This window comes from Triticum urartu, chromosome 2A (assembly GCF_056163025.1).
Source record: "Triticum urartu cultivar PI428250 chromosome 2A, HENAU_Tu73, whole genome shotgun sequence".
Classification (NCBI taxonomy): Eukaryota; Viridiplantae; Streptophyta; class Magnoliopsida; order Poales; family Poaceae; genus Triticum; species Triticum urartu.
In genome coordinates, this window is record NC_141874.1 from 756,519,343 (window position 1) to 756,546,956 (window position 27,614).

The 27,614-nt window shown below is 48.6% G+C and overlaps 5 protein-coding genes across 5 annotated transcripts; 2 read left to right on the forward strand and 3 right to left on the reverse strand.

Moving 5' to 3' along the window:
- Window positions 1-6,566: 6,566 nt before the first annotated feature.
- LOC125540365 (uncharacterized) lies at window positions 6,567-8,420 on the reverse strand. Its single transcript, XM_087545495.1, has 3 exons — window positions 8,208-8,420; window positions 8,051-8,139; window positions 6,567-7,065 (listed from the first exon to the last, which is right to left on the reverse strand). The coding sequence occupies exons 1-3, from the start codon at window positions 8,377-8,379 to the stop codon at window positions 6,937-6,939; spliced, it is 390 nt and encodes a 129-aa protein (XP_087401621.1). The 5' UTR covers window positions 8,380-8,420; the 3' UTR covers window positions 6,567-6,936.
- A 4-nt stretch (window positions 8,421-8,424) lies between these two features.
- LOC125540364 (3-isopropylmalate dehydrogenase 2, chloroplastic) lies at window positions 8,425-12,413 on the forward strand. Its single transcript, XM_087545494.1, has 11 exons — window positions 8,425-8,680; window positions 8,766-8,895; window positions 9,022-9,133; window positions 9,637-9,712; window positions 9,839-9,927; window positions 10,292-10,378; window positions 10,995-11,111; window positions 11,204-11,311; window positions 11,400-11,453; window positions 11,563-11,715; window positions 12,053-12,413. The coding sequence occupies exons 1-11, from the start codon at window positions 8,473-8,475 to the stop codon at window positions 12,113-12,115; spliced, it is 1,197 nt and encodes a 398-aa protein (XP_087401620.1). The 5' UTR covers window positions 8,425-8,472; the 3' UTR covers window positions 12,116-12,413.
- Window positions 12,414-13,863: 1,450 nt separating this feature from the next.
- On the reverse strand, window positions 13,864-17,101 carry LOC125529504 (putative pentatricopeptide repeat-containing protein At3g15130). Its single transcript, XM_048693918.2, has one exon. The coding sequence runs from the start codon at window positions 16,824-16,826 to the stop codon at window positions 14,712-14,714; it is 2,115 nt and encodes a 704-aa protein (XP_048549875.2). The 5' UTR covers window positions 16,827-17,101; the 3' UTR covers window positions 13,864-14,711.
- Window positions 17,102-17,797: 696 nt separating this feature from the next.
- On the reverse strand, window positions 17,798-19,808 carry LOC147987871 (protein kinase family protein). The gene is made up of 8 exons (XM_087545496.1): window positions 19,516-19,808; window positions 19,321-19,441; window positions 19,150-19,208; window positions 18,981-19,045; window positions 18,582-18,675; window positions 18,425-18,505; window positions 18,222-18,333; window positions 17,798-18,120 (listed from the first exon to the last, which is right to left on the reverse strand). The coding sequence occupies exons 1-8, from the start codon at window positions 19,765-19,767 to the stop codon at window positions 18,068-18,070; spliced, it is 837 nt and encodes a 278-aa protein (XP_087401622.1). The 5' UTR covers window positions 19,768-19,808; the 3' UTR covers window positions 17,798-18,067.
- A 3,185-nt stretch (window positions 19,809-22,993) lies between these two features.
- LOC125538426 (uncharacterized) lies at window positions 22,994-26,458 on the forward strand. The gene is made up of 4 exons (XM_087542529.1): window positions 22,994-23,011; window positions 23,176-23,815; window positions 25,397-25,659; window positions 25,778-26,458. Exons 1-4 carry the CDS (start codon window positions 22,994-22,996, stop codon window positions 26,456-26,458), a joined length of 1,602 nt encoding a protein of 533 aa, XP_087398655.1.
- Window positions 26,459-27,614: the final 1,156 nt, after the last annotated feature.

Consider the following 27,614-nt stretch of genomic DNA (forward strand, 5'->3'; position numbering starts at 1 on the left):
GTTCGGTGAGAAAATCACGTTCCCGAAGGTTTTATTCCGTTTGGACTCCGTTTGATATTCTATTTCTCCGAAACACTGAAATAGGCAAAAAAAACAGCAATTCTAAGCTGGGCCTCCGGTTAATAGGTTAGTCCCAAAAATAATATAAAAGTGGAAAATAAAGCCCAATATAGTACAAAACAGTAGATAATATAGCATGGAGCAATCAAAAATTATAGATACGTTGGAGACGTATCATAGGTATATATAGGAGGAAGGAGTACGTCGGTGGAGCAACAGGGGGCCCACGTGGGTGGAGGGCGCGCCTGGGGGGTAGGCGCGCCCCCTACCTCGTGGCCTCCTCTTTCGTGTCTTGACGTAGGGTCCAAGTAGGGCTGGAAAAAGAGCTCGAAGCTCGTGAGCTAAACGAGTAGCTCATGACTCGGCTCGAATCGACTCGAACTCGAAGAATAATGAGTCGAACCGAGCTTTAGTTTACGATCGTTTGTAGACCAAGTTAAATGAGCCAATCTCACGAGTACTCGTGTAACTCGTTAGGCTCGGTACAAAAGATCAGCCACTCCTAATATAAAAAAAGATCAGCCACTCATCACCCTATGTCCCAGGCGCACAACACAAGGCCTAGCCGTTGAAGTCCCAACCGCCTAGGAGACTCATGTGTTACAAGGAAATTACTATTGTTTAGTGATATATATGCTTAATATATACATAATAATTTTTATAATGTTTGAGGATTTTATGTTCATATCTTTAACGAGCTTAACAAGCTAAACGAGCCAGCTCGCGAGTTATACGAGTCGAACCAAATCTTGGATTTGAGCTCGTTAATAATAACGAGTTGAGTCGAGCTAGCTCGTTAACGAAACGAGCTCTAGCGAGTCGAGCTGAGCTGGATCGACTCGGCTCGAATTCCAGCCCTTGGTCCAAGTCTCTTGGGTCTTGTTCATTGAGAAAATCACGTTCTTGAAGGTTTCATTTCGTTTGGACTCCGTTTGATATTCCTTTTCTTCGAAACCCTAAAACAGGCAAAAAACAGCAATTCTGGGCTGGGCCTCCGGTTAATAGGTTAGTCCCAAAAATAATATAAAAGTGGATAATAAAGCCCAATAATGTCCAAAACAGTAGATAATATAGCATGGAGCAATCAAAAATTATAGATACGTTGGAGACGTATCACACCTCACAGCAGAACGGCCGCACCGAGCGCATTCTCCGCACTCTTAATGACTGCGTTCGCACGTTGCTCTTTCACGCTAACGTGCCCGCTTGGTTCTGGCCCGATGCCCTTGCCACCGCCACTCTTTTAGTTAACATTCGTCTATGTCGTCCTTGGTGGAACTACGCCCCTCAGCACCTTATCTTCGGTACACCACCGTCCTATGATGGTCTCCGCATCTTTGGGTGTCTATGTTATCCTAGAACCACGTCCACCACGCCACACAAGCTCACACCCCGATCCGCCCCATGCGTCTTCCTTGGCTACCCTCCCAACACCAAAGGTTACCGGTGCTATGATCCTGTCACTCATCATGTGTACACCTCGAGGCATGTGTACTTTGCCGAGACGGTGTTCCCTTTTTTCAGGTTCCTCCTGATGAGGACATCAATACCATTGTTACACCCACAGCCCCTGCTGCTATACATACTGGACCAATTACTAGAGCTCGCGCACGCCAATTGAATTATCAGGTACTTTTGTTTCTTGGTAACGATTCTAATGTTCATGAGAATATGATGCTGCCTAAATTGGATACATTTGTTTTGCTTACAAATGAAGGGCCTAGCTTGGACAAGAAAGATGAACCTTGGATCAAGTTCAAGCATGGAGATGATGGCATGCGCAAGGGGGTCAAGAACGGAGCTACAAGTGATGATTTCAGGACTTTGAAGCCACCATAAGGAGTGCATGAAGCCTTGGACGAAATATAAAAGATGCCACTTCATAAATTTCGTCCAGAGACTATTTTAGGTGCTGCGTCACCTTATTATTGGGTCAGGCCCATGTATTTTCGAAATACTTAAGTATAGGCTGTTTTTAGAGTCCGTATGTGTGGGGAAACAAGAGTTAGGGTTGGTTTCGGACGCCTCCTCCAAGGGCCACGAAATCCCCCCCTCTTCCTCCATATATACAGCCCTTAGGGCGTCGTTTAGACTTTGGGTTTTGTTAAGATTAAAGTTCGCCATAGCTGCAACTTCGCGTACTTCGTTTGTGTTCAACGACCAGACAAAGGCGTCACAGAACCCCACCTTGATCAATAAAGCTTTCATCTTATATTCGCAATATCCAGATTGCAATCTCAGTTTCTTGCTTGTTCTTCGTTTGCTCGCAGGAAACAGACCCTCGTGGTCAGGTTGATCGTGCTCTGGCGTGGTCAATAACCCTCCGAAGCTGTTTTAGCGATTGCTAAGGCGCGACGTCTCGCACGTTCGTAGTCGGATCGTCAAGGTCGACTCCATAGAAAACGATAGCCACCATCTCATCGAAACATCGGGACACCTTCGCCTCTATCACCTCCGGTCGCGGCCTCTTCGGCGCCGGCCCCCGCGCCCCTACCTAGAGCGATGCGCGGCGGCACCCCCCAGCCCAGCGCCTTCTGCCGCCCCCTCCCGGGTTCTCAACTCCCTCCCCCGAGGTTGAGTTTGACCGGGCCCTTGAGTCCCCGGCTCCCTCCTACGAGGTCGAGCCGATGGGCACACCGCCCACCACCCCGGCTGGCACCGCCACCCCTGCGACGGGCTCGACCTCGACCTCGCCCGTTGCCTCCTCCGCCGCTGGCTCGGCTGGCCCTGTCGCCGTTGCGGCCCCCGCCATTGTGGCCCCTGACGCCGCGGGTGCACCCATCCTGGCCGCGGCCCTTGCCGCCGCTGGTGCCCGCGCTGCCACCATCACCGGCCCGGTTGCTTCGCCGCTCGACATGACTACCCGTGCCCATGCAGGAGTGCATCGGCCGAGCACGTGCTACTCCTCCAACGAGTATGTGCGCGCTGCCTCGACATCGACGCCATCACCCATCCCCACCTCCGCTTGTGCCGCCCTTCGGGATGCCCATTGGCTGGCCGCGATGCAGGAGGAGTTCGATGCCCTGCAGCGCAACCGCATGTGGCAGCTTGTTCCGTGACCCCCTCGAGCCAACATCATCTCTGGCAAGTGGGTGTTTCGCCACAAGACTCGCCCGAACGGTTCTCTCGAGCGCTACAAGGCTCGATGGGTGGTTCGCGGTTTTCGGCAGCGCGTGGGCGTGGACTTCACCAACACCTTTGCCCCGGTTGTGAAACCGGGCACGATCCGCGCCGTCCTCTAGCTGGCGGTCTTGCGCGCCTGGCATGTGCATCAGTTGGACGTTTCCAACGCCTTCTTGCACGGCCATCTTGCCGAGCGGGTGTTCTGTGAGCAGCCCACTGGTTTCGTCGACGCCGAGCACCCCCACTTTGTGTGCTTGCTCTCCCGTTCTCTTTACGGGTTGAAGCATGCGCCTCGGGCTTGGTACCAGCGTATCGCAGCCTTCCTGCAGTCTCTGGAATTTCGGTCCACTCGCTCAGATGCCTCACTCTGCTACTCTACATTGACGACATCATCCTCACGGCGTCCGTCCCCAATCTCCTTCAGCGGCTGACTGCTCGTCTTCGTGATGAGTTCACACTCAAGGACTTGAGGCCCCTTCACTACTTTCTCGGCATCGAGGTGATCCGCCGGGCCGATGGCTTCTTTCTGCATCAGCAAAAGTATGCCCACGAGCTTCTGGAGCGTGCCGGTATGCTTAACTGCAAGCCGGCGCCCACCCCCGTCGACACGAAGGCGAAGGTCTCTGCACTGGAGGGGTCTCTCGCATCCGATGGAGCGTTTTACCGCTCTATTGTCGGTGCTTTACAGTACTTGACACTGACTCGGCCCGACCTGCAGTACGCTGTTCAGCAGGTGTGCCTCCATATGCACGCCCCGCGTGACTCTCACTGGACCCTGGTGAAGCGTATTCTCCCTTACATATGTGGCACCATGTCCTTGGGACTCACCCTGACGGCCTCCGCCTCCACCGACCTCGTGGCCTACTCGGACGCCGGCTGGGTTGGCTGCCCTGACGCGTGACGCTCTACGTCAGGCTACTGTGTTTACCTTGGGCCCTCGTTGATCTCTTAGTCTTCGAAGCGGCAGCCCACGGTCTCCCTCTCCAGCGCCGAGGTAGAGTATCGCGCCGTGGCCAATGCCGTGGCCCAATGCTCTTGGATACGTCAACTGCTCCAGGAGTTGCTTTGTGATGTTCACAAGGCCACTCTTGTCTACTGCGATAACGTCAGCGCGGTCTACCTCTACGCCAACCCGGTGCACCATCGACGGACGAAGCATATTGAGCTCGATATTCACTTCGTGCGCGAGCAGGTTGCCCTTGGCCGTGTTCGGGTTCTTCACGTGCCGACGACGCAACATTTTGCTGATGTGATGACTAAGGGATTGCCTACTCCCGTCTTCAAGGAGTTTCGGTCCAGTCTCTGTGTCTTCGGCGACGCTTCGACTGCACGCGGGGGGGGGGGGGGGGGGGGGGGGGGTGTTGAGTATATATTTTGTATTGCACGTGTATTGGAGTTGCGGCCCACCTAGTCTTGTATAGTTGAGGTAGAGGCTTTCCTTTGTAATATATATGCGTGCACCAGCACCCCATCAATACATCGCATTGCAAATCATCTGTTAACACTCTTGATGCGAGTTCTAATTCTAATGGCCCAGATCAGAAGGTGGATTTGTGCGGGCACTTCAGTGTGCTAGTTTGGTATGTACGCGATGAAGGAGTGGGCACTGGCAGGAGATTTGTTGTCCTGCTACTATATGAGGTAAAGGCCGTCTTGCACTCTGTTTTCTCGGGTACGCCTCCAATTCCTTCCTCTCTTCCTCCATTTATCTGTCTTTTAGTCGAAAGTCAAAACACACTTATTTTTATTGATCAAAGACAAGGTTCATAGGGATACAATTTAGGCCCGGAGGATTAAGAAGCCACATATGACGTCCTAACGAAAGTCCTAAAGCATGTTTAGCGAGGCTATGAGCCTCCATGTTGGTCTCACAACCTTCAAAGATGAAGGTACATTTGGTAAAATGGCCTGCCAAAGCTAAAATCTCTTTGACGATGGTAGCATGCCGTCCACCGGTGCCTCTCTATATATCGTTCACCACTCCTTGGCAGTCAGAAGATATGACCACATGCAATAATGACAGGTCTTGACCAAGCGCGACCTGATGTATGACGACACGGACAGGTTGTTGTTCGAGATGATCCATGACGGAGGTGGAGGCGGAGCCAGAGTCTACTTCGAGGATGGAAAGAAGATGACTCGGATCCAAAGAAGAGGGGGTGAGGCGAAAGCTTCAACATGCGGGAGGATGAGTTATTGTGCGATGGGTTGAGCACTAGCCTCGATCTGATCCATGACACTGAGAAAAAGGGCACAATATATTGGTCCAGTATCCATTCTTGATTCCATGAGCACACGAATTTTGATCCCTGTTGCAACAAACTCATTCGCGATCGTGAGATAAAGTCGCTCAACCATCGTCGGTGTCCAAGTAAGTTGTTGTATGTGCTGGTCTTTTGGCCGGATATGCTCGAAGAGAGGAGGGTTGATGTCGCGATTGCTTTGGAGGATACCAAGATGTTGACTATAAGGATGGACGAGTTGGATGGCGTACGGCGATGATCGTGTGTGTCGTCCATGTCAAGATGTTGAAGCGCTTGGCGACCGAGAAGGAGGCGCATTGTGAGGAGGCGGCGACAGAGTGAGCGAGGAGGCTCGGATAGCCGGTCTGGCAGGGCAAAAATGCTCTTTTTGCATGGGCTACCGGGCTGATACTTTTGTGACAGCGCATATAAAAACTATGAATATCCACCTCTTTCAGTTGTAACCGGTAGCTATGTGAACGCCGCACTTTAACTTGCGCTCATATTGTTATGTATTTGAAATGAAAATTTGCCGGACCTGGACATTCGTTTAGGGGGAAGCGGTTGGGTGGCCGGCTCCGGCATCCGTATCTGTGGACTGGTCAGTCCATGGACAAATAATGTGTCCGTTTTAAGAGACGACGTTGGAGATGCCCTGAGCACCAGGAAAAAGCGAGTGTTGTCAAAGTCAGTGACCAATAAGGCATGACCCAGAGATGCAGCTGCCATTTTTGTCCATGAATTTAAATCTAGAATTGTAGTTTGACATGAGTTAATACTACAGATAGGAGTTGGAACTATAGCGCAGGTAGAATTATGAACTGCAACTATCAGCTCAGCAACAACACAACCCTTGATAGTTACTGTAAACGACCACTTAATTCTTCAATCAAAGTTCAAATCCTGGATTTGCCTTCACAGATCATAACACGTTTCAAACTTACTTGCTCCTAGGGAACACCCCAGACTAAACTAAGGTGCCCATAGTTTGAAGCAAAATGACCAAAGAAGCAAAATTGACGGGTGCAATAACAGTGGGACTAAAACGTCTTAATACTACTAAACTGCAATGCTTCTGAAAGAAAAGAAAAAAGGGAGACATGAAATTGAAATATCACACATCTCCAAGATGATCAAGCATTATGTCCAAGCGCCGTCTGGTCATATATATTAGGGAGTAAATCTCCCGTTTATAGGCGGACGTGTTTTGTAACATCGCACCCATGGCAGTTGATTGCACCATCTGACGCACCAAATGTCAACTAGCAATACAGAGGCCAGCCTGTCATGCACACTATACATACATCTATGTCACAATTTCTTCAGAAACGAGCAGTTCCCCGTCACGATCTCAGTGACAAGACTGGCCGTGCCCATGGTTTCAGCCTTTTACCAGGTTCGTTCTCACCAGTGTGGTGACGATTTATACCGGAGAAAGAGCACCGGTTCCTACAGCTGATACACTCTGCTCAGCCAGGTTATATTACATACTCGCAGTTAACATACACCATCAAGGGCCACACGCCTTCTTCAAGGCCTCGAAGACGCCTTTGAGTGTCACGTCCTGCACTAGCACGACCTTCTCCCTCGATTTCGAGCCAGAGCCGATGGACACTTCTCTTTTCTTCACCCCAAGCACCTGCATTCATGCATGCACATTTACACAAGGTTTTCAGCATTTCAGATGGAGCAAAGAAAAAGAAGCATCAAAGATCGACTTCATCTGTACTACTACATAATCATGTGAAACCAGTGAATGCATTTCCAGCACAAGTGCACTTTGTTTATTACCTTTTGATTAATGAGCCAAACCTAGGAAAATGCGCCTATTGTCTCAATCACCGACCAATAAGGCACTAACTATCCAAAAAACAGCTGACATTTTTGTCCATGGATTTGTCTCGTTAAATTGTAGTTTGACAATGAATTAATGCGGTCAATAGGATATTGAACAAGATACTAAGCCATAGCGCAAGTAGGATTATGGACTGTAACTACCTGCTCAGTAGCAACAAACCCCCCTGGGTGTCATTGGCAGTTAGGTGCAAGCATCCACTTAATTTGTGGTCTTAGATCAAGCAATGTTCAAATCCTTGAATTGCACCCTTGACGGAATCATACACAATTATCAAACTCACTGAACTTTGATGTTATCTTCCTCCTACTGAACACACCAAAGGTGGCCAAGTCTGAAGCAGAATGGCCAAAGAAGCTAGATTGCAGTGCTCCAGGGGAAAAAGATGAAATTCGAAATTCAAGAAAGAACACCACACATCTCCATGGCAAACAACTTCGCCAATTCATGTCCTCGACGGTCTGTTCAGTACTTCAGTACCAGTTTCACATGCTTCAACAATACAGTACTTCCTAACATGCTTAAGGTCTGAACTTTGATGGAGAAGATCTCATGCCATCAGTTTGTAACAATGAAAGTTAAAACAAATCATACTAGTATGTCCCTAGCTTGTGCTCCTAATTCCCAAACCAGTGCCGGCTGCCAACTCCCCTAAACCTTCTTCAATCTAGTTCACAGCAATACCATGGAGCTACCAATCATCATCTAGGTGGGCAGTTCATCTAGATCAAGCGGTACTGTATCCGCAGGGAGGGAATCACTAAATTACCGAGCTGATGAAGTCGACGAGGGCGGCGTTGGCCTCCCCGTCCCTGGCCGGCGCGTCGATCTGCACCCCGACGGCCTCCTCCCCGATCTCTGCAAATTAACTCACGAGTTAGGAGGGGAGCAGCGAGGACGAGCACTAGGGGGGCCGGAGCACGGACCGGTGATGGTGGCCATCTTGGAGCCGGGCTTGGCGTGGACGGAGATGGCGACGGTGGACGGCGGCATCAGGCGGAGGCAGCCCGGGAACTCCCCGCCGCCGGCAGCGCTCGCCGCGGCCGCGACCGCCGGCGCCGGGCCACCTTTGCCCTTGCCTCGCTTCCCTGGAGCCATCTCTGGGTTTTCACTTGGGCTAGGCCCGACCCGAGTCCATCGGCACAATATATCCAGTGGAGGCCCAGGAGACTTGCAGTCTCAGCCAGCACGATGACTCAGCTCCAAGCCACGCCGCTCAGAACCCTAGCCCTCTCCCGCCGGCGGGGCGCCGGCGCGGCGGCGCGGCCGATGGCGGGCTCCGTCCGGTGCTCCGCCGCGGCCAGGAGCTACAGCATTACGCTCCTCCCCGGCGACGGCATCGGCCCCGAGGTCGTCGCCGTCGCCAAGGACGTCCTCTCCGTCGCCTGCTCCAAGGAAGGTAGGCTCGCCTGAACTCAGCTCCGCGTCGCCCAATGCCTCCAGCAGGATGCTGACGATGACCCCTTTGCTGTCCTTGCTCGTAGGCGTCGACCTCAGCTTCAAGGAGATGCTGATGGGCGGCGCCGCGCTGGACGCGGCCGGCGTGCCGCTCCCCGACGAGACGCTCGCGGCGGCGCGGGCCTCGGACGCCATCCTCCTTGGCGCGATCGGAGGGTGAGTGGAAATTTTCTGTTGGCAGTAGCAACACCATTGTAACAGCTCCGGATTGCATTTTGCTGTGATGTGCAGCTGCGTTTTTTTCTTTCAGTAATTGGATAGATGTGATGATTTGTTCTGCAGGTATAAATGGGATAACAATGAGAAGCATCTCAAGCCTGAGACCGGGCTGCTCAACATCCGTGCCGGGCTCGGCGTATTTGCCAATCTGCGGCCAGCCACAGTGTTACCGCAGGTATATCAACACTCTATTTTAGTTGGACAACACTGCACTTCATACTTTAGATAGCTATTTGGCTTAAGTTGCATCTGAGGCCATGTATGCAAGGCATCAGAGTGTGTCCTGCGTCCCGGCTTAATCTGTACTGGTAGTGGATTAACTTCTTTGCTTCGATTAGTACTAACAACATTGTCCTGTTTTTCTAATGGTACTACTCAAAACTCTGCCTTTCGTAATTTAGCTAGCTAGTTAACTATGTGGCCTACATCGCTTAGGTTGCATCCAAGGCCATGTATCGAAGGCATCGGAGTGTCTCCTGTCTCCTGACATGATCTGTACTAGCAGCACATAGTTTCAATGAGCAATAAAATACTAGCAAATGAAGTCATAGCTGCAAAATTGGGGCTGAATGGACTTGTTTGCTTCAATTATTACTGTTATATACTTACAATAATGTGATGATTTGCTCATATCTTCCCTATGTAATTACTTCTCTCTGTGGCCTCAAACTTTTGTAGCTAGTAGATGCATCTACTTTGAAGAAAGAGGTAGCTGAAGGAGTTGACATCATGGTTGTTAGAGAGCTTACTGGAGGTAATGTTGACTAAACTACAATAAAACATGGCTGGTTATTCCTCTTTCGTTGCTGATTTATATGTTTCCACGTGCATTCTGATGAAACTTGAAACTTCTACTGGTATTTCATTTCCTGCGTGGCAGGGATCTACTTCGGCAAGCCTAGGGGTTTTGGAACCAATGACAAGGGAGAGGAAACTGGCTTCAACACTGAAATATATTCAGTTGCTGAGGTGACTCCACTGTTCCCCTTTCATTTCAACTATCTCGCTGATAAACTATTCCATCCCCGAAGGAATAAACATGACTAAATCTATTGATCATTTTGTTTCTCTATTTCTTTCCTCTATGATGTCAGGATGTATTTTCTGTAAGAACACATGTAATTAGATTTAAAAAAAAACTCTTTGTTTGATACCGACAGAAGGCATAAACATGACTAAATCTGTTGATCATTTTGTTTCTCTGTTTCTTTCCTCTATGACGTCAGGATGTATTTTCTGTAAGAATACATGTAATTAGATTAAAAGAACTCTTTGTTACCATTTTTATTGAATACAATGCGTTAACTATTTGTCCGAACAACTCTATCCCCAGATCGATCGTATTGCCCGTGTTGCATTTGAGGTTGCTCGCAAGAGAGGAGGGAAACTTTGCTCGGTGGACAAGGCGAATGTGCTTGAGGTACTTAATTATAGGAATCCCAAATATTTTTGAGTTGTTTGACTTGTATGGAAATTAGAACCGACCCGTGGAGCATATTCAAGACAATATTATATTCAATGTTTTATAACTCTTTCTTAAATATTTAGTTGGATGCGATGATTATGAGTAGGGCATTTTGGAGACCGAGCTCCATGGAGCCCTTTATTTTGAATATTTCAAAATTCATAAATTTCAGTTTCAAAAAATTCTGAAAAAAATACACATGTATGCCAGGATGTAAAGTGTATGTGTGAAATTTTTTAGGATGAAATACCTTGAATTGCGAGCTGTACAAAAAAAACAAAATCATGGACTTTATAGATGAACAGTACATATGCTAAAAGGCCTCAGATTTGTCTTTTTTGTGCAGCTCACATTTTGATGTATTTCGACCTGAAAATTTGCACACATGTACATTATGTATCTAAGTATATGTGTATTTATTTTCAGAATTTTTTGAAACTGAAAAGTTTGGATTTTAAAGTTTTCAAATAAAGGGCTCCATGGAGCTCGGTCTCCGTTTGGCATTTTCGGATGATTATGACCTATCATTTTGCTGAGCCTAGTACATCATTTTCCCCTAATGCTATTGTAGGCATCTATGCTTTGGAGGAAACGGGTAACTGCAATAGCTTCCGAATTCCCCGATGTTGAGCTCTCACACATGTACGTTGATAACGCTGCAATGCAGCTTGTTAGGAATCCTAAACAGGTTTGTTTCTTTGTATGTAACTTATCTCACCCTGAGCTAAGCAGTATGGAGATGTGCTGACCTCCTGTATTCCCTTCCCTTCATTATCACAGTTTGACACGATTGTGACAAACAATATCTTTGGTGACATATTATCGGACGAAGCATCAATGATCACAGGAAGCATTGGAATGCTGCCATCTGCCAGTGTTGGTGAATCGGTAATATAAATTGTTTTCTGACTCTCTTATTTTATGCTGAAATTGCTGGAAGTAAATCGCTTATCAAGGATCTTCTTTTTCTGTACAGGGACCGGGTCTTTTTGAACCCATTCATGGCTCTGCTCCTGACATTGCTGGCCAGGTTGATATTGCTCCTAAATTTCAGAACAATCCTTGGATACTACTGCATTGCCTTTTGTTGTCTAAATCTGTTCAAAATTGTGCTCCCTTCTACAATTTGCTGAGTGCAGGACAAGGCAAACCCGTTAGCTACAATTCTTAGTGCTGCGATGCTATTGAAATATGGCCTTGGTGTAGAAAGTGCTGCAAAGAGAATTGAAGCCGCGGTTACAGAGACACTGGACAATGGGTTCCGAACTGGGGACATATATTCTCCTGGGACGGTAAGATTAGTCCATGCAAACATGTTCAATAATTGCTGCACTGAATATTTGCTACATTTATGTTGGAAGAGAAATCCAATGCCTATGTTTCTGCCAAATAAATAATTAAATATTCATCTGCTTCGTACAGTTGTACTTAGATTGTTCTCTACTTGCATATCAATTACGAGTACTTAGATAGTTTGACAAAATAGAAGGATTTGGTCCTCTGTTTCTTAGCCTGCCAAACTTCTGACCTGTGTTCACTGGTTGTGGAATATACGTATTAGCAAGCGCTACTTTTTGCTCCCGTTTCCTCTTTTTTCCGAACTTACGTAGTTTTGTTCTTCCGCTGCAGACATTGGTTGGATGCAAGCGAATGGGAGAGGAAGTCCTGAAGGCTCTGGAGTCGCAGAAGTAAAACATTTAAGGGTTGAAGAAGCCTGCGGCATGGGATGGTCGAAAGCGCACTGGGATCCGATCTGACCTTAACCCACCAAAGATGAATTGATCTTGTCCCTGGATAGCGTGATTTTGTTTTTATTTGCCTTCCTCCACCCTTGTAGTTGGGTGCAGGAATTTAGCGGATCGTCTTCTCCCTTTCTGTTGCTCATTGGAAAGATGCGTGCCTTGATTGAATAAATTGTGTCGGTGATGGATAGAAAAATGGGGATGGTTCCCCTTTGCTCCTGGCTGGAATGAAAAAAGATATTGGATTTTGTGGCACTGTCATTTGGGATAAGTCAGTACATTCCTGTCATGTCCCATCTAATGTATCTTCTTTAAAAAACGAGTGGATAATAACAGAACTAATCATCAACTAGATTTTGGGGTAAGATGGTTCTGCTAATCTAAGCAGCAGATTCCAGTGTGACTTTGTGAACCTAAAATCCCCGTCAATATGTCTTTCCCAGAGATTTATTAGCTACTCCCTCTGTCCCAAAATAAGTGACTCAAGTTTGTACCAGAGTAAATAGTGGAGAAGATGGATTTATTTTTTGGGGGGGCATTCAAAGATTAAATGTTTATAATAGAAATCCGACCTATACTGGACCTAATGGTTTAAGTTTTTGTGCGCCTACATTTGGGGTAAGATTGGTCTGCTAATCTGATGGTCTGTTGAGCAGCAAAATTCAAATGGCTTTCTGAAACTGAAACTCCATCCATATTTCATTTCCTATTTGAAAAGATCCATTCTACGTTTCAAAAGATTCTTAGACGAAACGAGAGAGTGGCCAAAGGAAATGATTCCAATATGACTTTGTGAACCTAAAAAGATTCTTAAACAAATCGAAAGAGACTTTTTGTAAAGAGGTGGATTTTTCATTTTTGTATTTATAAGAAGAATAAAAAATTTAAAAAGGAATAAATAATTCCGACCTACCGGATTTAATCTGCAACCACTACAGTCCTCCGCTCTACCAACTGAGCTAAGGTCGGCTTGTGATTTTCCTCCTCCCAGAACTCTTTTGATGCCAACTCGTAGCCCAGCGCTGCTATGCCACCAACCCCTCCCCAACAATTAGTGACCCGCAGGAGGCGATTTAGCCAAGCAGCAGAGTATTTTGGGATGGAACACGTCGACAGATTCATTCAGGCAATGATGCTCTATTTTTTTTTTTTTGAGAGAGAGACATGCTCTAAAATTGATTATACCTTGAGGCGACCCAAGAACAAGTCAAGTCCTTGGCTCGGTACACCCAACATCCTCCTTCAACTGAATTCAGCAGTGGCGCAGTGCACGTACCGTCCGTACTTACTTGGCTAGTCTATACTGAACTTTGCTCAGAAGAAGGCTCACCACTACAGTAGGTAAGTATAGCATTCACCGTGCTCGTCTCACAAGTCAGAACTGTGCTTTAACCAGACTAACTGGGCACACATCTTGTTCCAGAAAAGACCGTCATTGGATCAGATCAGATCAGATTGTATGTGTGTAGCCTGGAGCCTGCACAAGCACAACTCCAGAGAGACAGACCGAATATCTCGACGGCTAAATGAACAACTCGTCAGAAAAATCGAGCTCAGGATGTAAATATCGCAAAAAATAAAATTGCACGGGAACTGCAGGGACTGTAATAATAACGGTGAATCAGTTTGCAGCCCCCTTTGCACCGTAAACAGATTCATTCAGACAAGGACGCATATATAAAAGGAAAGAAACTTGAAAGGTTTACAGGGGGTCAAACAGAAGCTGCCCACCTGAACATTTCGTTGACGGCGGCAACACAGTAGGGGTAGTGTCAGCACTCAGCACACGGGTAAACCGCAAGTTGCTGGCAGGTCAGCCAGCATCACAACTCAAAGATTACAAGGCCTAAGAAGCCAGATAGAGACACAGCAAGGAGGGCAGGCCAATGCATATCACTAGGACCAGTGGTCTACAAGAGGAACTCGAGCCTCTCGGGCATTCAACATTCTCCTTCAAGTAAATTCAGCAATGTATGTTACGTACCTGGCTAATCCATATATAGATGCTGAAGTTGCTCGTGAGGCTCAGTAACTGGCATTCACTTTGCTGCGGCCAGACAGACCACCGAGGCCAAAGGAAAGCACAAAAATTCAGGGCATGCGAGGTCCTGGGGACTCTGTTTTAGCCGAGGAACCAACCGGCAATTCAAAACCAAGCTGCTGGCACCTTCATTCCCCCAGGAACTCACACTTCGAAAACAAGTGATCTGCATCTACCCATGTTTAATCTTGTATACAGAAAGAACAAATATCTTCACACGAGATCGAGCTGCCAGGATACTGTGATCAAATCAGCGCCCAAATCAAATGCTCAACTTCACTTGGGCATATGGCAATCCCCAAATCTTCTTCCTGAAAGGACCATCATCACAACATAGATTGTATGTTGCCTGTTGCCTGCACAACTCCGGGCAGAGCGGTTATCTTGATGACACGCCAATGGATATCCATGTTTCTTTGCGTTTCGCTGGTGGCGTATGCCTTCTTTGTCAAGCCAGCCTATGAGGTGCCTGCTTCAGTGTGAGTTCAGTTAGCCAAGTCAGAAGTCACCAGTAGTCTTTGCAGGAGCAGGCGCCGTCCTGGAACCTGTGGAACCGGTTGGCGTCCCTGACCACCATCGCCCTCCCCACCACCCGCGACAGCCCCTTAAAGAACTCGTGGCAGTCGCCACACACCCGCAGGTTCTTGTACACCCTGATCACCTCCCAACTACCCTCCTCCTCTTCCTCCCCATCGCCATGGTGGTGCTCACCGTGGTGCAGCAGCCACAGCCCCACAGCCAGCCTCTCGCTGTGCGCCCGCAGTCCCTCAGCACGTGACTCCTCGTCCACGTCATGCAGCTGTGTGCCATCACTGACCACGGCGCCCGGGCTGTACCCTAGCTGCTCCCTCATCCTGTTCTCCACGTCCAGCAGGACACACTGGATGTCGGCCGCGCGAGGGTGGGTTGTGTCACCGCCGTAGAAGAAGTGTGCCTCCTTCCCGACCTCCACCCAGCTGCATCCGCCCTGCTTCCGCAGGCCCCTGCGCTGCATGGCATTGCGCACCAGCTGGTGCTCGCGCCATTCCCCGGCCTCGGCAAAGATGTTGGACAACATCACGTAGTTGGCCGGGTTGTCACCATCCATGGCCAGGAGGGCATCACCCGCCTCCCTGGCTATGGAGACGTCCTTGTGCACCCTGCAGGCGCTGAGCAGCGTCTGCCACACGCCAACGGTGGGTGCCATTGGCATCGTCGCAACAAGGTCCCTGGCCTCCGTGAGCTCCCCGGCGCGGCCGAGGAGGTCCACCATGCACGCGTAGTGCTCTGCTCTCGGCCTCAGCCGCCGGTCCTGGCGGATCATTGAGAAATACCGGCGACACTCCTCAACAAGGCCAGAGTGGCTGCACGCTGACAGAAGGGCCAGGTAGCTCACCTCGTCAGGCTCCACGCCTTCCGTTCGCATTTTCTCGAACATGTCAATGGCCTCTCGGCCATGGCCATGCTTCCCGAGGCCGTTGATCATCGCTGTCCATGACACGACGTTCCTCATCGGCGTCTCCCAGAACCGCTGCTCCGCCTCGTCGGTCAGCCCACACTTGTGGTACATGTCGACCAGGGAGTTGGACACTGACACGTCGAGCCCGGCCGGGTTCTTGACTGTGTAGCAGTGCACTTGTCTCCCCTGCTCGACAAGAGCAAAGTCTGCAAACACGCCAACGATGCTGGAGAGGACATGTCCATCAGCACGGACGCCAGAGCTCCAGAACCGCCGGAACAGCTCCAATGCTTCCTTCACCTGCCCCTCTTGTGCGTGCCCGACGATCACCGTCGTCCACTGGATGGCATTCTTCCTTTCCAACCGATCAAACACTTGCATTGCCGCCGGCAGGCAATGGCATTTTACATACACATCAAGCAGCGCGCCGGCGAGGATGGCACTGGATGCCGTGGAGACCCCTCTGGTCACCATGGCCGCGTGAGCCTGCGTGCCCTCTCGAGCCGCGCCTAGGCCGCTGCAGGCTTTCAGCAAGCTGGCGAAGGTGAACTCATCAGGCTGACAATCCTCGTCTCCTCGCTGCTGCATCTCCCGGAAGACGAGCAGCGAGTCCCTGCCACGCCCGGCGTGCGCGTAGCCGGAGATCATGGCATTCCAGGTGACGAGGTCCCTGAACGCAGCAGCGCCATCAAACACCCGCCGCGCGTCGCCGATCCTCCCGCCCTTGGAGTACACGAGCACCAGCGAGTTGGCGACCACGCCATGCCCCTCGAACCCCATCCTGACGCAGGCCCCGTGGACACGAACACCGGCGCCCGTGTCCCCGACGACGCCGCACGCCTTGAGGGTCGCCGAGAGCGTGAACTCGTTCGGCGGGACCTCCGAGACCCTTCGCATCTCCCCGAACAGCCGGAGGCACTCCCCGGCGCGCCCCTGCTGCAGGAAGCCCACCATGAGGGCCGTCCACGAGACCACGTTCCTCTCGGGCATTCCGTCGAACACCTGGCGGGACATGTCGAGTTTCCCGCACTTGGCGTACATGTCGATCAGGTTGTTGCCCAGCATGGTGTCCGTCCCGAAGCCGAGCTTGGTGAGCGCGCCGTGGAGCTGCGCGCCGCCGCGGAGGTCCGGGCCCCTCGCGCTCGCCCGGAGGAGGTCCGCGAGCATCTTCCGCCGCTCCATTGGATTCGCCGGGAGAGTTGGAAGGGAGGTGGCGCTGCGGGGAGGGCCCGGCTGGGGCGATGAGAGATGGCGGCGAGGTTAGCATATGGAGGAATGCCGGCGGCGCTCAGCGCCGGTCGTGGGCGCGTCGAGCGCGCGCTGGGAGTGGCGTCGGACGGGGAAAGAGAACTGGGAGAGGGTCAAGTGTGGTATTTTTTCTCTGTAATTTCTGAAGTGATGGAATGGGAATTTCAATGTTCGGTACAAATTTGGCCCAAAATCATCCATTTTCATATGGAAATTTTGAACTTAGTGGCATGCTTTTATTTTCAAAGTAGCTGGTGTTTGCTACAAATTGAACGGATGTATATAGACACATTTTTGTGTGTTTATTCACTCATTTCAGACCATGTATAGTTCATATTGAAATATTTAAAACATCTTATATTTGTGAAAGGAGGGAGTATTATTTTTCTTTCATTCCATGAAAACAAACAAGTCAGGAAAGATCAAAACTAGCAGTGAATTCTCCTGTAAGGGTTAATCGGCAAGAATGATCCTCATCACAGGCTCACAGCAGGAAGTTGCTTCTTCGCTCAGGCCATCTCAACAGGCAATTGTTTGCAAACCAGAAACATACTCCCTCCATCCGAAGTTTTTTCGGACGGAGGGAGTACAACATAGTACTCCTACTAGTAATTGTCATTTTTCTTCCCAAATGATAAGTGCCACACATCAGATGAGTAGCGTCCTGGAACTGACATTTTTTTATGACAATTCCAATCGTGTAAGGACAGCGAATTCCAGTGACACAACGTAAGTTTCTATGAAAAATAAACAGAAGTAGGAAAATTGCCATGCTAACCAACTAAAGTTATCATCCTCATGTAACTAAGCTTGCCGTAAAAAACGTTCGGAGTTGCCATGTACTTGTACCTGATGTTCAAGTGTTATCAGGGTCCTTTTTCTTTCTACTGGTAGACTTGCATCCAGAGTTTCCTTACACTATATTCACATTCACATTTTTCCATACAGTAAGTCAAGTACAGTAAAGTAATCAGCCAGTCCTAAGCTTCAGATATTGAGCAGTCCTACATGCTACAGTTAAACGGCACGAAATTGTATATGGATGATTCCGTGAATTACAAACATTCAGATCTATGTTGCTACTATCTGAAGCCAGCACAAACGAGCCAACGGACCCTATGCTTCAGATGATACTGCAGCCAGCGCCAAAATCCTCTTCAGTTTCAGTGTGGCATCTATGGCCTGAGGAAGCCGTGGTTGATGAATTCTTGCAACGACAGTCGATTCACTGAAAACAAAACAGCCGTCCAAACGTCAGCTATGTAACTATCCAGATTTTCAGCATTTTGGTTGGCGGAAGAGGCAGCATGGCCAGCGTCATTGACAGACCTGGATTCGTGCATAGTAGTCTGGTGCATATGTCGATGGAATCAGGATGCAGGCCGGGTACCACGAGTTGCGAGAACGGAAGAGAGCCAGTTCTGTTTATACACTGAAGCATCTGAAGAGAGGAACATGTGAGCCAAGGACAGTTCTGAATTTAAATATTTGAAATGATGATTGAACAAAGTTGGAGAGTGAAAGCGCAGCACCTGCACATTACTTCTACCACGGAACGGTGGGTAGCCGTTCAAGAGCTCAAAGAGAATTGCGCCGATACTCCACAAGTCCACCTGCAAAAAGGAGATGTTCAGATTTGTGCCATTCGTCTGGCCAAAAATGTTGGGCAAGTGAGCATATAAGGCATACCTTGTCATCGTACTTCTGAAATAGCATGACTTCAGGGGCCATGTACAAGCGGGTGCCGCAGGCTGTCTCTGCATACTCCCCAGGATGAAGAACCCTAGTAAACACAGAAACAAATGTCACTGGATTTCTGTTTGCCCAAAAACTCGATCGCCTAACTAACGAGCCTTACTTATCATGCCGAACCCACTCCACCATGTTCAGCATCGTTACATATATTTTTGGTTTCTGCTACTCTGATGTGCTTTAGTAGCAAACAGGAGTTGGAAGACGTCTAATGATTGATTTCACAGTTGACTGAAAGAACAGCAAGGGCTGCTAGGATGAGTGGCATATTTTCATTTTTCTACAACTACTCATACATGACTAAAACAAATAATTATCATCAATCCAAGAACATACCTGGACAGGCCAAAATCGGATATCTTGAGTATCGCATCGCTGCCAGGACAAGAGAGTAGGATGTTCTGCAACAATCCATTCAACAGCTCTATCAATTCAAAATCGACAGTTTCAACCTAGTAGTAAAACATCAAACAAGGAAATTAACAAGGGATTCCAGTCCCTGGACCTCTGGCTTCAAGTCCCGGTGGACGACGTGGTGCCGGCGGAGCACTTGCAAACCAGCTCCTGCCAGCCACAGGGGGCAAGCTCCAGTTTTCACACATCACATCGAATCGAAATCGACGGTGGAAACAAGAATTCATCGAACAATTGGGAAATGGATGATAGGATGAATTACCTATCTGTCTCATGAAATTCCTGGCGACGCTCTCCTCCACCCTGCCGCCGCTGCGCTCGATGTAGGTCGCCAGGTCTCCCCCCTCGCACAGTTCCAGGACGAGGTAGATGCAGCCCGGGGTCTGCCCGAGGCAGAGCAGGATAAGCGACTCGATTGGTACAAGTGGCAATCAACGGAGCTTAGGATTGGTCGTACCCGGATGACGTCGAGGAGGCGGATGATGTTGGGGTGGCTGACGGCGGCGAGGAAGCGGAGCTCGCAGTCGAGACTGTCGCGGAGGCGGTCGGGGAGGCCGGCCAGCCGCACCTGCTTCACCGCCGCGGGGGCGCCCGTCGAGAGCCGCACCGCGCGCCACACCGACGTGGCCGGGGGCCGCCCGCCGAGGCGCTCCCGCAGCTCGTAGCCGCCCACCACCGTCGGCGGCGTCTCCGTGCTCCTCCCTGACATCGAGAAGGGACTGGAAGGCCGTACCCAAGCGAGACAGACGAAAAAAAAAATCTTGGAATGAAAATAGCAATTCTGGTTGGGCCAAGAGCCCAACATTATCCGACAGGCCGTGAGCCCAGGATGAGAAAGCTCAAACTGTTAGCCAAAGCCCATCTATTATTCTTCTACTTCTGCGCCTACCAAACTATCGAAATCACTAATTAAGAAGTACTCATTGCAAAGAACACTCCACTTTTCCAGGTCGCAACAAGTGGCGCACATACAACACGCCACTTGTCGCAACATGAGAGTTTTCCTTTTTTTCGTAGATTTGTTTATTTAAAATGTTTTATTTTTTAAATCGTGCGTCCAAATCTCAAACCGTTTTTATTATTGGATTCCTTGCGTCGAGGTTTTCAAAACTAGATCACATGTTGATAGGTTTTGACGAACTTTTTTTCACGAAAAAAATGGACGAAGAAAACCGAACAAAAAAACCGAAATAGAGAGTATGGTTTTTTTCCCTTTCTGAAAGAGGCACGCCCATGCCTCTTGTGAAATCACGCCCGTACCTCTCATGAAAGCAAAATCATGACTCTCGTGGAAGGAAAGAAAAAGACAGAAAACGTGTTTTTTTTCGTTTCTAAGAGGCACGGCCGTGACTCTCGCGAAAGCACAACCGTGCCACTCATACAAGCAAAACCGTGACTTTAAGAAAAAAACAGAAAACGTATTTTTTCCCTTTCTGAGAGGCACAACTGTGACTCTCACGAAAGCACAACCGTGCCTCTCGCGGAAGCAAAACCGTGACTCTCGCGAAAGAAAAAAAAATAGAAAATGTGTTTTGTTTTTTCCTTTCCAAGAGGCATGGCCGTGACTCTCGCGAAAGCACAACCGTGCCTCTCGCGGAAGCAAAACCGTGACTCTCGCAAAAGAAAAAAAAACACGTTTTTTTTTCGTTTTCGAAAGGCACGATGGTGACACTCGCTAAAGCACAACCGTGCCTCTCGCGGGAAAAAACCGTGACTTTCGCGAAAGGAAAAAAATATGCATTTTTTTCGTGCAAATTTTTTTCGATTTTTTTAATCGAAAAGCTAAGGAAGACCGGGAGAAAACCAAAACGTCGAAAAAAATGTTTAAAAAGCCGAAAACGTGTGCGGAAAAATAAAAAAACAAAATCCGGAGAGCGCGACACGTGGCGAATGGCTGAGAGCGCGCCAAGTGGCGCTGATCGTTGCGAGGCTCCTAAAAGAGCGCTCGTTAACTAGTTGCTCTCCCGAACTGTTCTATGAGAGCACCTATTATTCTTCTTCCTCTCGGCGGCGTTTTTTCCTCCGCTGTTGAGATCGATCCGTGGAAGATACAACCAACCAATGAGCGAGCAGCAAAAATTTCATCTTAGACTCAGAAAAAAAGCAAAACTTTCATCTCGATCCGAGAGAAAACCCCACTGAAAACGAGGTTCCCCACCCAAGGAGGAAAAACCACCCACCCGGTCCCTTCCTCTCTTTTGTCTCATACATCGCTCTCAACCATCGGATTTGGATAGACGGCTAAGATTAGTTACAAATGGGGGTCAATCCGTGGGACACCACAGTCCACCAATGAGCAAGCAGCAAACTTTCATATTAGGATCAATCAAAGGAAAAAAAATCTTTCAATCATCTCGATTCAAAGCGAGGAGAATTTGAAACCCCAGCCACCAAACCCGATTTGATTAATTGCTGCTCCTCGTCTCCCTCAAACTGCGCCTCATACCCACCCACCCACATCGCCGGATTCAATTGGGCCTAGCCCAACCTTATACTGGATTTTTTTCCATGCATAGTATCATCGAATTGTTATCTTCACTATTATTAAAGGGGATCTGCCGTCGTTGTGATGGTTTGACCTCATGCATGCTTCTTTTCCTTTCTATTGTTTGAGGGTAAAAATAGGTGATGGAAAGCCTACAGATTTCTTTCTCTTTCCATTTTTTTGAGGGTAAAAAAGTGAAGTCCTCTTTTGAGAGAAAAAAAGTGAAGGTTGGGAGCAAAGCAATACTACTCACTATACTCTAGTTTCTTTTAGGGAACACTATCCTCTAGGGAACTGGAGCCGTTGGATGTGACCCGATTTTTTGAATCGAGCCGGTGTGAGTGTGAGAAAGAATATAAGCCAAGACACGAGCGGTACTTCGTGGGCCGGTCTAGAAGCACGAAATCACTAGTTAAGGAATACTTGTTGCAAGAATCATTCTAACTCCTCAGGTTGCGACAAGTGGCGCACATGCAACATGCTACTTATCACAACACGTGAGTTTTTTTTCGTAAATCTGTTTATTCAAAACGTTTTATCTCTTAAACCATGCGTCCAAATCTCGAACCGCTTTCATCGTTGGACTTCTCGCGTCGAGATCTTCAAAACTAGATCCCATGTTGATAGGTTTTGACGAACTTTTTTTCATGAAAAACCGAACCGGAGCACGAGTTTTTCCCTTTCTGAAAGAGGCACACCCGTGCCTCTCACAAAATCACAACCGTACCTCTCACGGAATCAAAACTGACTCTCGTGGAATGAAAAAAAAAAGAAAAAAATGCGTTTTTTTCGTTTCCGAGACGCACGGCCATGACTCTCGCGAAAGCACAACCGTGTCTCTCGCGGAAGCAAAACCGTGACTCGCGAAAGAAAAAAAAACGGAAAACACATTTTTTTTCCGTTTTCGAGAGGCACACCCGTGCCTCTCGCGAAAACACACCCATGCCTCTCGCGAAAGCAAAACCGTGACTCTCGCGAAAAGAAAAAACGTGTTTTTTCGCGCAATTTTTTTTGTTTTTTTAAATTTTTTGATTGAAAAGCTAAGGAAGACCGGTGGAAAACCAAAACGTCGAAAAAAACCCAAAAAACTGTTTAAATAGCCGAAAACGCGTGCAAAAAAAAATCCGAAGGGAGCGTCCAAAACGCGACACGTGGCAAATGGCTGAGAGCGCGCTAAGTGACGCTAATCGTTGCGAGGCTCTCGAAAAAGCGCTCATTAACTAGTGGCTCCCCTAGAAGCACGCGTGCGTGACACGTCACGTGCCTGGCACAACCGTGACACGCCTGGGCCGCTAGGTGACAGCTGCGTGTCAGCATGACACGACAGTTAACTAACCTGGCCGGCCCAGGCATGCCACGGATTCTTTGTAATTTATATATTTTTTCTTTTGTATTTTTTTATTCTTTTATAATTTAAAGTGTGACTTTTTAAAAAAATTTCCTTCCCAGTATGGAAGATTTTAATGAGGCAATAACTAATAAAGTTCAAGATTTATCTCATATAACACTTTACCTCCTTCTTTATTTTTGTATCTTTTTTTCTGAAAAAATGTAGATCTTTCTAAAAGTTCAAAGTAATTGGGCGGAAAAAGGCCAATAAAAATATAAACATGCCACGGCGGATGGGGGAAGACGCCGTTCAAAATCCGCAAGCTGGGCGCTCCGGGTACGAGTGAGGCCTTGGCTGCCAGGGACGGCAAGATCGGCGAGCCCATGGATTCGGATGACGCCATTGAGTCGATGGCTGCCAGAGGCGGGCATGTGGATGCAGAGATGACCCAATTCAAGTATGTCATGGTTGCGGATGAGGAGCTTCAGAAGGACAAGATGAACAGAGGCAAATCAAATCAGCAGATCAAGAACAAGACGACCCCGGAGGAGATGGACCTAGGCAAATCAAACTCCATCATCTCCGAGCAGGAGATCAAGGAGCTATGTACGCAGATGGAGGAGATGGTCGCTTTTATGAATTACAGGATCATACCATCAGCCCCACTCATCTGCTGCTGCAGCAGCAGCAGCAGTACCAAGGAGATGCCGAAAGATGAAGAAGACAAGGCGCCGCAGTCGGGGATCGACGGCATCTTACAGCGGCTAGCTGATATGCGGCGCGACATGTCCAAGCTCAAATCGGAACTGGCCCCTTTCTGGCACGAATACCCATATGAGAAGAAGTCGGAGTTGACACCGGAGGAGGAGAGGGAGAAGAGGATCAAGTCCTGGCACGAGTATGAGAAGCTAGACAACAAGGAGAAGGCCAGCAAGAGATGGAGTCCGATGTGGACGACTTCGAGGGCTACTCTCAATGACAGCTTTAGTTTCTTTTGAAATGGAGGAAGACCCCCGGCCTCTGCATCTGGACGATGCATACAGCCATTTTATTAATTATTGACACAAGACCTTACAAAGTCATACAACAGTAAGATTAAATCCACTGTCTAAGCAACATCTGTCGCTACTCCTATCCAGTTGATGAAGGGGCGCAGATAGTCTAGGTCTATTACCTAACAGACCCCGCAGCCAAACCTAACATCTAAGACCTGAAGCCCCAACCAGGACGCCTGCCGGGTATGGGCACCCACCAGTCCGGCGTGCTCCTCAACCAAGACGCCTGCCGGGTATGAGGCCGCCGCAACCACCTGCTACCAATCCATCTTCAGAGCTATACTGCTGCATCAACCTTGCCCGGTCTTGCTGCCGTCGACGCCACCATGACACCAGACAGCTCCACCGCCCTGCGCTCGCCCATCCAGCCGCATCCATCATCGATATGCAGCCGCACCATGCCGCCAACATCATCGTCATTGACGCGGAAGATACAACGCCGCACCACCTGGCAACCTCCACACTGTCGCCACTGCTGGAGGTACTTGGAGCCCACCATCCAATCATCTCTCCCCCTGAACAGCAGGTCCTCCCAAGACGACGCCTCCATGGAGGATACGACGCGTAGGACGCTGCCGCCGCCCAATCCAGAATGAATTTTGGACTTTCGTCCGGGATGGGTTCGGAGGTGGATAGGAGAGACCTCGGCTTAGCCTCCACGGAGGATAATGGCGTTGAGTGACGTCACTGATGCCGGGCCGGCTAGCCGACCAAAGTTTCCTTCGGTCCCCATCCTATGCCACCAATCCTCCGCCTGCTCCGGATCCGGCGACAAGCCACGATCCAAAACCTGCGAAGATGGAACATCCATGGGGCTCGACCCACCGGAAAGGAGGATCGAGAAGAACCCGTTGTAGATCTCCAGACGCCGAAACCAGCAGTCCGATGTTGCCAGTGACGACCAACATCACCCCGCGGCGGCCGACGGAGTCCGAAGCCAGGATCCAGATGGATCCGATCCGGATCTGGCGGCACCGGCGACCACCGGGCAGTTCCAAACGCAGCCACCACCTCGCGACTTGCAGGCCGCCACCACGGCGCCGCTCACGACGTCGCCGAGAGACCCGCCGCCACGCCGCCGAACCCCACGTTAGCCCGGCGCTCCTCTCGTCCCCACTGTCCCGCGCCAGCCAGAACGAGATGGATGGGAAGAAGCCCCGCCGCCGCCCAGCCGGCCAGGCTTCGCCCGGCGGCATTGCGGATGGCAGCGAGGAGGGAGAGGGGCGGAGGAAAGTGCTAGGAGCGGCGGCTAGGGTTTCCCCTCGGGTCGCCCGCAGGGGCAACGCGAGCCCCATGCCAACACTCCTATATATTAGTTAATCACACAGCAGTACCTGTTTGTTTGCTTGTTCTCCAATTGCCAACCAGCAGATTCCCTCCTTCCTTGTAGCAAGTACCGATTAAATTCATGGTTTAGTAGGATCAATGTATACTAACTTAATTTTTGTTGACAAAATTGTGTGTGCAGCCCTAGTGAGCCCCATGCACTTTACACACTACACGCCCAGACAGATCCCACTCGATCTTACTTCCAACAAAATCACCTTACAAATCTTCTCCTTCAAAATTGGCAACATCGATTTGGACCTGCACTGGCCACTCCTGGAATGGCCACTCCTGGAATGGCCACTCAAAGTGTACGGCCTTGTCGCCGCACGAGACAGTGTGGATCACAGACGCAATTTTCTCTTCTTGCGGGAAAGGGACAACTTCCAAGAGATCACCCAAGAAGTAAGCGCCTGCCCATATTCTGTTAAATTTCCTTTTATCTCCTCATTGTTTCATGCGTCTTAGTTTGTTCATCCATTGGTTTTTTGCAATTAAGCATGTGTAATGATGATGCCTGCAGAAACCCTTCTTGTGCTTGACTGGCCCATCTCGTGCAATTTTGGCTGAGGACCCTGTTAGCCTTGAAGTAGTCCAACTAAAACTTAAGGGCCCCTCAGAGTCTAAGGACACAGTGTTGATCACTAAGAGATGCCAGCACAGTCACTATCATGCCGATAATGATTTATATACTCTTACCTTGGAGAACCGTCTTTGCACAACAGAGTTAAGCCTGCAGCAACTATACCGTGAATCTGTCCAAGCAACTTTCTTGCGCGTCGGTGGCTTTGTTAAAGGCAGTACAACCCCTTTCATTCATGGAGGCCGTGTTGCTTGCTCCTCACCACCTCATGGAGGTCAAGGCACTGCCCCGCCCACCCAAGTTGTGTTGCTTGATTCTCGTTATTGTGATGGTGGGAAGATGCCAATAGGCGAAGAAGATGGTTACCTTGATCTGTCGAGGCATGTTGTTTCTGTTGAATTACGGACAATGAGTGAAGATTCTGAAGAATTGGAAGAAACCCTGAAAGTTGTCATAGAAGCCTACTCAGACTCTCCTCCTAAAGTTTCTGCGAAAGCTGATTTCATGGTCAAGCCTCGGTATTGCGGCATAAGTGAACATGAATGTGTCCTTCACGGCTCTACGGTGAAGATTACCATTGCTTGGTCACCTATTCTTCGAACCAACAAGGTTATTCTGTGAGAGGGATAGATGTTCAATGGTGCTCAAGCGTGAATGTTATGAAGCATGATACCCACTGCCCTGTTATATCCATCTATTTCTCTGTTTTGCCAGTAGTTCTTTGTCCGTTCAAGTATTCAATCAGTTATGTAAGATGTGGACATATTGTTGTATCGATTTGCTATGTAAGATTTCGACCATGTGATTATCGACTCTGGTTTATAAGTCATCTCTAGATGTGTTTCTACTTCTATTACTGCTATAACGTGCAAGTCAAGCTGTGAGAATTGTTTCTGGTTTGACTGTTAAGCAGGCACGTTATGCAAAGTGTCTGTAATGTTTTGTTAATATTCCAGGCCATGTTACTCTCTCTAGTCTAGAATAATATTTGCTTTCATTTTTTTACAAATAGAATCAGATGGATATGCTCTGCTGGGAACTTGAGCTGCAGCAAAACGCTCAGTTTTCTTTTTTGTCATGCTTAAAATCTCTGCCCAGTCGATAGAAATATGGAATGTGAGCTCATTTTCACTGGTTATATGGCATCAGTTGTACACAGTATGCAGGCATGTTACGTTGCTCATGAACTACTGATCAGTCTTGTTTAACATGTGATCAACTTGGTGCACATCTATGCTGTAGAATGTTGTGCCAGAAGAATGCTATGAAGTATTGTATGATGCTCATCTATCTACTTCTGTTTTGCCAGTAGGTGGTTATTTGTTTGTTCAAGTACCAAGCCCAGTTATACCCTTGGACCAGTTATATCTATCGACTACGAATTGTTAAGTTATGTTGTGTGAAATATTTTGTTTTGATTTCTACCATAACTTGTATTCTGTTTTAATATTCTTCTTATCGAAGTTGCATTTAACAATTTACTGTTTAGCTTCATATTATCTCCTTTGTTCATTTTATCTTGTTGAAGCTTGCCTGGAACAAGTTAATCAATTATACATTGTCTTTTATGGAATTCGCTTAATAATCATTTTATTTCCTTTTTTTTGAAAAGGAGAAATACCCCCGGCCTCTGTATCTGCACGATGCATACGGCCACTTTATTGATTATAACACAAGACCTTATAAAGTCGTACAACAGTAAGACCAAAGCCACCATCTTCGCAACCTCTGTCGCTACTCCTATCTATCTGATGAAGGGGCGCTGATGGTCTAGGCC